Genomic DNA, 13,668 nt, shown 5'->3' with positions numbered 1-13,668 from the left:
AAAATTATGATCAGTATATTGAAGTCTTTAAAAAGTAACTTAACTTTAAAATGTAATTATTACATATTGACTTGACTTATTAAGCCCTAAGCTAGTTGGGGCCTGGTGGGTTCTTGACCCATTTTATTCTCAAGGTATAGCCGTTTTCTTACTCCTAAATTTGCTTCCATTCCTACCCAATTACTTCTCTCGACTTCATCGTGATGTTACCTCTGTAATGAGCTATTAATATTCCGTCTGCAACCTTAAATGCCTTTAAAAAATGGTTGGCATAGGGTTGGGGATTTAGCCATGTGTTCTCCGGTAACCAGATTAGTGTGTTCTCCAGTAACCAGATTAGTATAAGTTATTGCTAAGCTCCTGTGTGGTTGGACTTATTTTTATTGATTATAGGACAGTACTATAAGGTGTTAAGGATTGAAGGAATTTGAAATGAATTTCTGATACGTCTGATACCAACAGCTTCTCAATTAAATCCAAGACTATCCTGAACGTTAGCAAAAACATCAGTGATTGTGACTCAATCGGCATGGAATTTAAACTATAGACTAGCACAGAGAGGGTGATTATGGCCTAGCAAAGTGAGCCTGGGCCCCTGTCTTCATATTCTCACCGAGCGTGTGAAGGGACAGATCAGGTATCTTAGGAGGTTTTAGGAGACGCGATGTTTAGCTGGCTTACTTGTGAGTGTTAGGTAACAGGTAGCAGCACTGCGTTTCATCCTGTTGCTCACTAATGGGTTCTGTCTTCCGCAGGCTCACGATCCACATGGATGAGGAGCTGCGGGCGCTGGCTTTCAACACCCTGCAGGCACTGATGCTTGATTTTCCAGATTGGCGGGAGGATGTTCTTTCAGGATTTGTGTATTTTATTGTTCGTGAAGTGACTGATGTCCACCCCACCCTTCTTGATAATGCTGTAAAGATGTTGGTACAATTAATAAATCAGTGGAAGCAGGCAGCTCAGATGTACAACAGGACCCAGGACTCCCAGGTACCAGCACACTCTCTCGGTCTTGCTCTGGGGCTGATCAGTGGAAACGACCGATGTGAAGTTAACTGACACACAGTGGCTCTCCCAAGTTCTGCAGTCGTGACTGGTTCTAATGTCCTTCTCTTGTGTTGGACTTTCTTCTCATTGGACACCATTTGTGACCAGCCTTTAAGCCCTCTTTGTTTGGTGTCATGTTATGTTTTATTGAGCACAAGAATCGTAGAGTTGACTTTTATGTGACGGTGTTCCCAGCATTTCATAGCTTACCTGAAACCTTTGGTAGCGTGTCATTTGAATTGATTGCTTTTGTAAAGGTGCCAGTCTCTTGAGCACACAGGTCTGTGCTCCTTCACCATGCAAGGTGCACATGTAGTTGATTTTATAACACTGTGCAAAAACCATAGAACCCTGGAAGCTTAGAGCATCCAGAGTAACCCAGGGTCACAGTAATGAGCACACAGACCACACGCCCTGAGCACACCTGCTTCTGACGAGCTCCCAGACGAGGCTGTGTACGCAGCCTGCTCTTACACATGAAGCATGCACTTCAGGCTCTCATTTCTCTCATGTAGACTCTACACTGAGAGGGACTAAGTAATGGCTACAAAGTCACAAGGTAATCCAAGAGGCACACGTTAGGCATGGCCTATTAAACAGCCATTGGAGCACCTGGGGGTTGGTTTTTGTTTGTTTATTTTGGCTTTGGTTAGGTTGTTTGAGACAGAGTTTCTCTGTGTAACCCTGGCTGTCCTAGAACTCAGTCTGTAGACCAGGCTAGCCTTGGATGCACACAGATTCACCTGTCTCTGCCTCCCAAGTGCTGGGATTAAAGGCCTGGGCCACCACCGCCAGGCTCCATTGGAACAGTATTCTCTGTTTTTTGTGCTGATGTGGCTCTGTTGAGCTCCAAGCCTCACCCCTCCTACAGGGCTCTACCACCGAGATATACACCAAAACCTGCTTTTACTTTTTAGTCTGAGACCAAGTCTCACAAAGTTACTGCCCAAGCTGGCTTTGAACTCATGCTGTATCCTGCACTGGCCTGAAGCTTATGACCTTCCTGCTTCAGACTGCTGAGATAGCAGGCTATCCCCTCAGCCCCAGGCCACACTATTACATTCATAAAGTAAATGCTGTTTGAGCCGCTTGAGTGGAGGCAGGCCTGTCACCATAATAAGTGACATAAGTGAGGCTTGTCCTTGGCCTCACTGGTTACTGTTGCGTTTAAAATGTTGCCTGTTTTAACTTGCGTTTATTTTTCAAGCAGGGCATCTCTAATGGAGGTCCTCACCCCCCTCCTCTGGAAAGGAGCCTATATTCCACTGTGTTCCATGTGGTCGAAGGCTTTGCGCTGGTCATCCTCTGTAGCAGTCGTCCCGCCACAAGAAGGCTGGCTGTCAGTGTCCTCAGAGAGATACGGGCTTTGTTTGCACTTTTGGAGGTCCCTAAGGTAAGGGTTAGGCATCTCAGGCCATCATCTCATGAAAAGCAGGCGTTACTTTGTGGCTGCCTGCTGGAGTGGGCCTGATCGAACCCAGCCTGCCTGCTCTCCCCTCTGCTCTCCACCAGACCCTGCTCCCCAGTTCATCACAAGAAAGAGCGGAGCCCACACCCTGCTCAACCTCACTTCCTGTTGCCTAGGTTTCTTAAGCCTCCTCATTTGCATAGATGTTCGTTCTCTTTCCTTACAGGGTGATGAGGAGTTAGCCATTGATGTGATGGACAGGCTGAGCCCATCCATTCTGGAGAGCTTCATACATCTTACGGGGGCCGACCAGGTAACTGGAGGAGTTTCCTCTCCATCGTATCTTGGGACTTAAGGCAGGTGGATACACATCCGTGTCTGAGCATATGTGTAAGCGTGTCTCCTTAACAAATGCAGCGAGTCATAAAGGATCTCTGAAGCATACAGAGGGTTTTAAAGCGGCGCGTGCTAAGGCCATGGCTAGTTCTTGCTGCGATTACAAACAAGTTGATCTTGGTACATTTTTCGTCTTTCCCGGAGAGATTTCCCTTAAATGTGATGTCACCAAACTGTGACCCGTTGCTTAGTGGTTACAGTCATGCAAGGAAATACTCTTTACATCAGAGGGGGAAAACCTTGGGATTTCATTTGCTTTTTCAGTGAATATTTTCATTTGCTTTATGAAGTTAAATAAATATGTATGTTAACACGTAGAGAAACATTTTATCAGCAAGTATATTACAAAAAACCTGATGGTATAAATTTCTTTCTTTTCCCCCCTCCTTCTTCTTCTGCCCTCACCCTCTCCCGTGTTTGCTATGCTTGGAATAGAACCCAGGGCCATATCCAGCCTAATGCATGCAAACTTCGTTTAGTTTTATGTAGTGAGGGTGGGGGGAGAGGGGAGGGAAGTCAACAGTCCAAGGTTGAAACAGGAACAGTGGTGACATTTACTGCTTGAATTTTTAGTTCTCCTATTTTGGATTAATGGATAAAAGATTTATTTGCTTTCTGCCCAACACCTGGTTCTTATAACTCATCTGTTATACACAACCTAAGGCAGGTAATAATAAAATTTTATAAGCCTGAGACATGATTAAAAATGTATACAGTTGAAAGAATTGTGTTTTAGAACACTAACTCTATTATGGTAACGAGCAGAATAATAAGTGGCTTAATAATGCCTTAAACAATGTTTATTGAAGAAAATGAAAAAAGGCAGATCTTAATTTCTTTAAGAATCTGAGTGTTAAGGAACAAATGTTTAGCAATGTGCACCTCTGGAGACGGCTCACAGCACAGGCCGCTCCATTGCATCAGGATGGGTTTTGTTTTACTTCTAACGAGTTCTGGGAACTCACACAAGTCGGGTATTCACACAGAATCACTTAAGCTATGGATCTTACCCTTCTTGGTCCACACAGCCTTTTGAGAACAGTGAAAGCTACAACATGCCTCTCTTGAGGATTAACCTGGTGTGAATGTCAGAGATCTGCTCCTTCCTCAAACCTAGCTCCAGCCACAAGACGTAGGTCTTGTATTGCAAAACACCACTGACAGTCCACTTCCAGCCTAAAGCCCCTCCTGTAGACAAACGTTGGAAGTTCCTTGAGTGCATGACACTCACTCGCTCTCTCTCTCTCTCTCTAGACTACTTTGCTGTATTGCCCGAGCTCCGTAGATCTGCAGACATTAGCAGATTGGAACTCTTCTCCCATCAGCCACCAGTTTGATGTGATCAGCCCCTCACATATTTGGATATTTGCACATGTGACCCAAGGCCAAGACCCATGGATTATAAGCCTCTCCAGTTTTCTAAAGCAAGAAAATCTTCCGAAGCACTGCTCCACAGCTGTGAGCTACGCGTGGATGTTCGCGTACACGAGGCTGCAGCTGTTGTCCCCCCAAGTTGATATAAAGTGAGTGCTTTGAGTGAGAGCAGTTTCCCAGTGGGTAGTCAGCTTGAGCAATGTGTGTTTCTTGAGAACTGACGTGTACTGGACATTCTGTAAGCCATGTGCTATACTGTGTGGCTATGCTGTGAAGAGGGTTTGGGGGGAGTGTGAAGGCTGCAGGCTCGCAGGGATCTGTCTTTTCTGTCTCACGTGGAAGGCCTCTGATACTTCATTCATTTCTCTCTTCCACAGAGACTGAGTACTCAAAATAAAGTTTATAATAACCGTGTCCTTTTAAATTGGTAGACGGCTTGGCATCAGTTACATTAAAACTTTCTAAATGTGTTGTGCACTTGATAGCTGCTGAGGAGAGATAGTCACTCCTTTGAGGGCGTGGCCACTAGTAGGTGCCCCAGTCAGTGCATGGCCTGAGCCACACGTGAGCAGCCATAATTGGAGATAGGGGTTATTAATAATGGGAAGAAAGAGGAAGGCATAGTTGGGAGGTCAGCAGTGTGGTAGTCAGAAGGAAGCAATGGCGAATGAAAATGAACAAAATACATTGAATTGTGAACTTTTCCCATAAAAATGTTACTTGAAGAAGACATACGAGATTTCCACTTTTCTTTCTTTTTTTTTTTAGTAGCCCCATCAATGCTAAGAAAGTAAGCACCACCACGAGCAGCGACTCGTACATTGGCCTGTGGAGAAACTACCTGATTCTCTGCTGCAGCGCGGCCGCCTCCCCGTCCCCTTCAGCACCCGCAGGCTCCGTGAGATGCTCTCCTCCCGAGACGCTGGCGTCCACCCCTGACAGTGGCTACAGCATCGATTCCAAGGTGGGTCTTTCTCACCCCCTGTGCAGTCCCAGTGATTCCACCAGAAAGATGTCGTAAATTTCTTCTCATGGAAAATATAATAAACTGGTTGAAGAATATTTCTCATTTTCACTGGGGAAAAAAAAGTACTTCAAGAAATTCTATTTTTATTTTTGTAGATTCCTAGTTAGAATCAAGAATAGAGTTTTTCCGTTGGCTAAAGGGATCACATTCATAGAAATAGCATGCTGAATCCTTTAAAGGAAGTAATAATACATGTTTCTTCTTACCCTGTGTCCCAAGCTGTTACTCTTCCCATTGCCAACAGGAGTCATTTATTCATTAGTTCATTCATTGCTCATTCATGCATTTATTTTTTTTATGAGATAAGCCTCACCTGTAACCCAGGCTGGCTTAGAACTTACTGTGCATCCTTAGCTTGCCTCAGACTTCCAGCTACCCTTCCTCTTAGCTGCCCCAGTCCTGGGATCACAGGAGTGGACCTCCGTTCCTTGCTCCAGAGGCATGGTCTAAGTAAGTAAATGCTCTTACAGAATTTGCCTACATCTCAAAGGAACATAATGGATACATGAGAAGAACCATTAAATAGACCTCTTAGTAGGAAGGAAGCAAGGCATCATGCGTGGTTGAAGGAAACTGAAGACTGGAGTATCAGAATTTCGTCTTTCAGTGTTTATGGATCAAAAGATAGGAAACATCTGCTTGGGTCCATGGACTGTTATGTGGGGCTGAGTCTCTCTAGGAACTACAGAGACCCACAAACAAGTTCTGTGAATGAACCGCAGTAAACGTTTGCACAAGTCCTTTAGTTTCTCCAGGTTATGTGTACCGAAAACTGAATTTGATCCAGCATTCTTGTTTGCCAAAAAGAAAAAAAAAATGTCATCTATTCGTCTTCTTTGACCACAGATTGTTGAAATGTCAAATTATTTGGTTGACTGTCTAACTGTAAATGCTATTCTGATTTTTTTTTTTTTTTCCCTCAGATCGTTGGCATCCCGTCCCCTTCCTCCCTGTTTAAGCACATAGTTCCAATGATGCGCTCTGAGAGCATGGAAATCACGGAGTCCCTCGTTCTAGGTCTCGGCAGGACCAACCCAGGAGCCTTTAGGTAACTCCCGCATTACGTTCTCTCTGCAGTAGGATAACGAGCCTGCCCGTAAGCGAGGCGGAGCGGAGTGGAAGAGAGGTTGTTTGAGTTTCCTTCCTGCCCTGCCTTCTCCATGTCAGCCATGGTCTTACCGAGAGAATGAAAACTATTTCCTCGCTCTCCCGACATCAGCATTTTTATATAAATGATCAACCCATGGGTTGACTGTGTTTACACTGGCTTTTTAGAGTTTTTTTTTCCCCCTCAGTCCCATGCAGTGAACACATTTTTAAGTGAAATCAAAATGTAAACCATGTTCTATCTAATCTTCTGTTTGGACAGATACTGGCTCAGTAAACAACTGCCGGTGTTCGTCAGTTATTTTTGACCATCTCCTCAGTAACCTCAGGCTAGCCTGCTGTATAGTAGGCTAGCCTGTGGTATAGTAGAACGTTATCAGTCCTTTAGTACTATGCTGGGGTAAAACAAAGAAGGGAGAGCAATTTGTACATTACCATGTTTCAGCACCATAAAATATATGCAGTTCGCAGAAATAGAAATATCGATGATATCGTCTTCTGTCAGTGCGGATGCCATGATCTGCAGCTTCCAAGTGTTCGATTAAACAGATGTTTTATAATCTAAATGAACCACTAAGAACTATTTGAAGCAGTGGGCTTAGTGTCAATACTGTCAATTCCTGCTGTTCCCAGAAGGATTTGCAAACGTCACATTCTGCCTGTTTAGCTCTCAGTGCCAAAAATGTATACCGTTTCTCTTCTAGAGAATTAATAGAGGAGTTGCACCCCATAATTAAAGAAGCACTTGAAAGAAGGCCAGAGGTAAGCTGCTATGTAGGTTCCCACCATTAATTTTTTATGTGGTGAACGTTGTCCCGCCGTACCCTAAATAGAACATACACTAAAAGGTAGAAATTAAGAAATGAGAGATTGGTGTGTTTTGCTGTTGTTGTCTGTTTGCTTGCCTTTGCCTTGTAGACAGGGTCTCACGATGTAGTCCAGTGTTACCTGGAACTTACTGTGTAGGCCAGGCTGCCCTCAAACACAAGAAATCCATTTGCTCGTGCATCCCAGGTGCTGGGATTGAAAGCGTGCACCACACACCCAGCTGTCTGGTGTATTTTCAGCTCACCTTTTCACATGCAAACTATCTCCCCATCCAGTATAAAACACAGGATATATAGAAACCCAGGACACAAAGCACTCAGAAAGTCACCATACCATAAGGGAGGGCAGGTAGGCTCTGCACAGAGTCGGCAGGTTTTCCGAGAGTGATTACATCAGTTTGGTGTGGCACGTGGGTATGAGCTTGTAGAAGTTCATAGGATAATGCCTCAGGACTCTGCCCACAGTGCTGATCTTGGGAACATTTCCCCCAGTGGACAAAGGAATCGTAGGCAGAAAAACAGCATTTAACTGTATTATAAAAGGATCTGGAAATTGCTTCTTTTTCTGTACAATTATATCTATCACAAGGGAAAGTAGCTTGAATGAATGAAGTACCTCGTGAAAGTGGCTTGATTTTCAGTCTGCCTGTAGTCCAGTGTCTCCTGCCTAATAGTGACATCTGAGAATTATGCAGGATCTTGCTAAAACTTAACCGCTAGGCCTGTCTGGTGAGAATCCCTGGGGCAGCATGGAACATCTGTCTCTGCGAGCATCTTACATGCATTGGCTGCAGATCCCTGTAGAGAATCTCTGCTGCAAATGTCGGGGTGGTGAGGTCCCCTGAGAAACTTAAGCAGGAGGGAGAGCTCTGGCGAGATCTGCTGTCCAGAAAGAGAATTTTGAAGGCACACCACCACTCCTTCCTGTTTATGCTTCCACCCTGTAGGTTACGGGCTTGGTTTCAGGGTGCGGTGATGTCCTCGAATGCCAGTTGTGATTGGAGGGTCTGCAGTTTACCCTCTCTTCTTGTGGACATAACCAGGAGGGTACAGTCAGAACCCACAGACGTCCTTGAGGACCGATAGGAAGCTATTTAGTTCAGAATGAATTTCTGTAAACTTTAGAAAGACCCAAAGGAAGCAGTAAGCAAACTGAGTCAGCAAAAGAGCCCGCTTCCTAGAGGCAGGAGGGTGACCATGCATGCACAAGTGAAAGACAGGACCTCTAGCTGCTCTGGGTTCAGAAAATCACTTCGCAGATGAGACAAGGTAGATTAGAAAGTGACCCGGGAGGTTCCTTTCTGTCTCTGGGAATCTGCACCCCAGTGAAATGGCTCAGCTGATGTTTTAGCCAGCGCTCCCCTTGTCTGTTCATCCCACAGTGGCCAATTCTTTCCTTTGCTTTTTATATTTTCTGGTGCAAAAATTAAGTGTGGTGCAGGTGTGAGCAAAACCTTAGGTTTCTATCTGTTAGGATTACTTTCCCTGCCAGATATCTGAGTCTTAGGGATTCCCCATGACTCAGATTTATTAATTCCATCTTCTGACATCAGCAGGTTGACTAATCACTGAAGAGTAACCCTAGGGTTTTATTTCTGCCGGACACAGGAGGGATCAGCTTAGAAAATGCCACGTGGTTCAGTTTAGCTCGTCAGTTTCACACCATCTGTAGACCTGGCCCTTTGAGACCAGAGTCACGGCATCCACGGCATCCACACGGCATCCACACGGCATGGCACAGTCCGTGTAACAGCGATGAGCCCACATCTCGCTGTTCACACTGTCGACTCTCCAAGTCACACCGGCAGTTTCCTACAAATTACTCGAGTGTTTTCTTAATTCACATCTTTGCTTGGAACAGAATATGAAGCGGCGCAGGCGTCGAGACATTTTACGAGTACAACTGGTACGGATATTTGAACTGTTGGCGGATGCTGGCGTCATTAGTCACAGGTGGGTGTGGAATTCTGACTTCCAAAACTTTGGGATGATCAGAGACTGCTGTTTTCTCCTTGAAGTGTGTGAAAACAGAAAAGCACCATTGTAACAAAAACACTCAGCTAATATACATGTCAACATCTGTGAGTACTGTTTACCAATTAAAGAGGCACCTAGCACATTAATCAGCAACCAGGAATTACATAACACCAAAAGCAGAGGCAGGATTGCCTTGAGTGTGAGACTAGCCTGAGCTACAGACTGACGACGACGACGATGATGGTGATGATGATGATGGTGGTGGTGGTGATGATGGTGGTGATGATGGTGATGATGGTGATGGTGATGATGGTGATGATGGTGGATGATGATGATGATGGCGATGATGGTGATGGTGATGATAGTGGTGATAGTGGTGATGATGATGATGATGATGATGATGCTATCAGCACTAGACCGGTCAAAAACTAGCTCTGATGTGCCCATGCCTTTGATATTTAGTTGGAGCCTTGATTTCCAGAAAAGGCAATAGTGGTGGTCTTTTCTTGACATATTTATAATTTCTTGCCCCATTTTGAGGATAAATAACCTTCTGGGCTTGAGAAAAACTCACATGTTCAAAGGATAACTATTAACAAGTTTGCAAATTTATCCTGACTAACTGTTGTTGTTCCTGCTGAGGAAATTATGAACTTTACAAAAACAACTCACAGCTGTTTACCCACCATTCGCAAACCGTAAATCTTGGAGTTATTCTTGACAGTAGGACCAAGACCCTTAAGGAAATACCATTAGCTGTGAGTCGGAAGTGAACAGTTTCCTTGGGAGGGTAATGGTGTCACCTGACCTTTGAAGCAAAAGTAATGGATCTGACCTTGTGCACCGAAGGAGCCGGGAGAGAAGTCTTGATGGAAGGAATGGGTGGGGAGTTTAACAAGCGTAGCAACAGCGCGTGCAGGCATTTGTCCTGGCTGTCTCTGAACGTGCCTAGCACCCTTCGGTCTAGCATCAGAAGCTTGTGACAGACACTCAAAATAGAGCGAGCGGCCCCAGGGAAGAGACTTTAAGCTGTAGATTTGCTTTTCTCTTGTGTCAAATGGAAGGCAAAAGAACGAACGACTAGGCCGTCCATTGAAGTTATGAGAAGTAAAATGGAGATTTGTGAACTTGATGGCAAAGCAAGAACGCATATGACAGACTCGAGCCTCTGTGGTCCCTCTATCGTGACAGTAGAAGTAATCAAAAACCCACAGCTGAGCGCTAATTGTTTTAGAAAAGGGCTATTTTGATTCACTTTTATTTTCTAAGAGAAAAATCAGTCAAAGGTTGTCACTGCTGTGTGATCACGTCTCCCATCCCACAGGATTAGGGATGGGGGACATTTTGAATGCCAGGGAGATGGGGGCCTTTATGTACCTGATGTGTGCAGAAGCCGCTCAGTGGACAGTTCAGAGAATGGATGCTCTTTTCTGCTATAGGTTGCAGCCCGCTAATTGGTCATGACCTGAAGGTAAAGAATATTCTTGCAAAGAAGTCAGAATCTGAATCATCCATTAATTCAGCACATGTTTATTCCTACAGATGGATATTTTCAATATAGCCTTTCAAACATCTTGCCCTTGTTTTTGTATGATCAGGATCTTTTAATGATGCAACTAGTAAAATATTTTTTTTACTTTAAAATTTTTATGTAGAAGTACTTCCCAATATAATGAGAGTTGCGCTTGATAGAAATGAACTACCCTTTGATTAAATAGCAAGCACTTACTGTCCATAGGGTCATTTGAGGCATAGTGACTAAGGTGGGCTCTCATTGAAGCATACCGTCATAGTCCTGGATATATAACCAAGAGCTGGTGGGACAAGACAAGAATCTAGACTTCTGACTCTAAGTAGCTCATGATGCTGGAGTAGACATCTCTTCCCTCATTAGGAATCCCAGAGCACAGGCTCAGGGCAGCTCAGGAGGCTAAAGCAGTCTGAGGTCCAGTGCTGTGCCCTTGAAGTCCCTTAAATAACCTGTCATGTTGGATAAGCAGCCGTGTAAAGTTGTTAGGAAGAGCATCAGAGACAAGAGACCTACAGGAACTGGCCTTCCTTTCTACACTGACACATTCCCCACCCGTACAGTCCCCCACCCCCTCTATAGTCCTCAACTTCTTACCACAAAGCTGTACATGTGAGTGGACAGGCAGTAATATTTAGTTTTTGTAAAAGTTAGGTAGACATCTGACTGAGCACGGGGTCCCCAATGGAGGAGTTAGGGAAAGGACTGAAGGAGCTGAAGGGGTTTGCAACCCCATAGAAGGAACAACAATATCAACCAACCAGACCCCCCAGAGCTCCCAGGGACTAAACCACCAACCAAAGAGTACACATTGAGTGACCCATGGCTTCAGCTGCATATGTAGCAGTGGATGGCCTTCTCGGGCATCAGTGGGAGGAGAGATCCTTGGTCCTATGGAGGCTGGATGCCCCAGGGTAGGGGAATGCCAGGGCGCTGATGCAGGAATGGGTGGGTGGGTGGGAGAACACCCACATAGAGACGGACGGGGGGAGGTGGAGGGAATGGGGGTTTGTGGAGGGGAAACTGGGAAGGGGGATAACATTTGAAATGTAAATAAATAAAATATCCAATTAAAAAATGAATAAAAAGTTAGGTATGAGATTGGGTGATATGAACTGCAGTTGGAGTTCCTTGAAGAAGTACTTCTTTATATGTTAAGCAGAACTACGTTCCTCTCATTGCTCGCCTTTGAAGTGTCATTCTGCCACAGGCACACCAAGCTTGCTGTGTGTCCTGACAGTGGTTGGAACTGAGAGTCACACCTTCTCTGTTCTCTTCACCCTTCCCAGTGCAAGCGGCGGCCTCGATAACGAAACTCACTTCCTCAACAACACTCTGTTGGAGTACGTAGATTTAACCCGACAACTCCTGGAGGCAGAGAATGAGAAGGACTCCGACACACTGAAGGATATCCGATGCCATTTCAGTGCCTTAGTGGCGAATATCATTCAGAACGTTCCGGGTAGGGCCTTCAGCTTCTCAAGGCTTTCTGGAATGTTCAGAGGCAGCCTGTGCTTTCCTCCCCTTTGAGGTTGTGTGTTTTAAGGAAGCAACCTGTAGACTGCAGTGTTGAAAGGTACTTCCTGCCCAGGCTGATGGCCTGAGTCTTACCCCTGGGACTCACACTGGTCTGCAAGTTGCCTGTGACCACCACACCAGCTCTGAGGCCCGTTCATACATGTACACACACACACACACACACACACACACACACACACACACGTGTAATACTTTTAAAAGCTTCTAACTTGTGAGTATCCTAGGAAACTATGTCAACACAATGTTAATGGCAAGAGATTTTTTTTTTTTAACCTCAAAATTGGTGTCAGTAACTAGAAATCAAGAAGTGATCAGGCCAGTGGGGATTGTGAATGATCCTCCTTGGACAAGTTTGTGATAGATACAGTAAGCCAGGAGTGTGATGCTCGAAGTGATATTGAGAATTAAGTTACCTGCAGACAAAGAGTACACATTACGGATATAAGTCAAAACAAGAGGACAGTGTGGCGATGGATTCATTTAACAGGTGTTTGCCTATTTTTGAGCGGGCACTGAGAAATGTGCTATGAAGATTGATCCATACAACTGTGCTTTTAAAAGTCATAAATTCTTTCCAAACTATTTTTAAAAAGATTGCTGTAAGCCTTGTTAAGGATAAGTTTCTTTTCCCTCTCCCCAAATATGGCTATCTCGTTATTTTAAGTAATACATACTAACCTTTGGCTTCCAAACACATGGGTTGTATTTTTAACAGGGTCCTTTAAGTACATAATTAGGCATGTTAATTTTAAGCACAGGAGCCAGACTTTGTTCTTTGAAAGGAAAACAATGTTACTTTAGGGTCAAGAGCATATTTTTTCCTCTATATTTTCTGTGTGGAAGGTGGCTAGGGTAAAGATAGATTTCATTTTGTTACTTTTCCCACAGCTTCCATTACCTTGGTTTATTGAGATAATGTTGGATGTCTTAACACACATTGATGCAGGGAATATATAGAGGAAGTTTTATGTCAACTTGACACAGGCTAGAGCCATCTGAGAAGGAGTGAACCTCAGCTGGGAAAGTGCCACATAAGATCTGTCTGTATTTTCTTAATTAGCGATTGGTGGGGGAGGTGCTCCCATCCCTGAGCTGCAGGTACTGGGCTCTGTAAACAAGCAGGCTGAGGAGGCAGTTATGTGGAGATGTGTGTAGTATATACCCTGTCCTCCCCAGGTTGCTTTTGTTATTGGTGTCTCGTTACAGCATCAGCAACCCTAACTAAGGCAGTAGGACAGGGATTAAAACATGGAAGTTCCCCTTAACTAGTAGGTTCCAAACTGAACTGGTTCGCAGAACCCTTCAGGTTTCCAGCACCGTTGAGCGTAGATAGACAGCAGTCTGTGTATACCCATGGAGTAGATCTGTTCTTCTTTGCCCTCAGTCAAAATGTACCATGTGTGGTTCCTTTTACTAAAGCAACTTTTACTGGGGA

The 13,668-nt window shown here is 44.6% G+C and overlaps 1 protein-coding gene across 1 annotated transcript in view; it reads left to right on the top strand.

Moving 5' to 3' along the window:
• Nucleotides 1-13,668, top strand: part of Fryl (FRY like transcription coactivator) — a 165,479-nt gene that overhangs the window by 89,685 nt on the left and 62,126 nt on the right. The window contains exons 18-26 of the mRNA XM_032916330.1: nucleotides 756-993; nucleotides 2,258-2,443; nucleotides 2,685-2,771; nucleotides 4,109-4,377; nucleotides 5,000-5,192; nucleotides 6,179-6,303; nucleotides 7,067-7,124; nucleotides 9,051-9,142; nucleotides 11,984-12,156. Coding sequence (XP_032772221.1) covers nucleotides 756-993; nucleotides 2,258-2,443; nucleotides 2,685-2,771; nucleotides 4,109-4,377; nucleotides 5,000-5,192; nucleotides 6,179-6,303; nucleotides 7,067-7,124; nucleotides 9,051-9,142; nucleotides 11,984-12,156 — 1,421 coding nt within the window. The remainder of the gene's footprint in view (nucleotides 1-755; nucleotides 994-2,257; nucleotides 2,444-2,684; nucleotides 2,772-4,108; nucleotides 4,378-4,999; nucleotides 5,193-6,178; nucleotides 6,304-7,066; nucleotides 7,125-9,050; nucleotides 9,143-11,983; nucleotides 12,157-13,668) is intronic.

Source organism: Rattus rattus, chromosome 11 (genome assembly GCF_011064425.1).
Source record: "Rattus rattus isolate New Zealand chromosome 11, Rrattus_CSIRO_v1, whole genome shotgun sequence".
Lineage (NCBI taxonomy): Eukaryota > Metazoa > Chordata > Mammalia > Rodentia > Muridae > Rattus > Rattus rattus.
The sequence above is the reverse complement of the archived record's forward strand: the minus strand, read 5'-3'. Positions and strand labels throughout refer to the sequence as shown.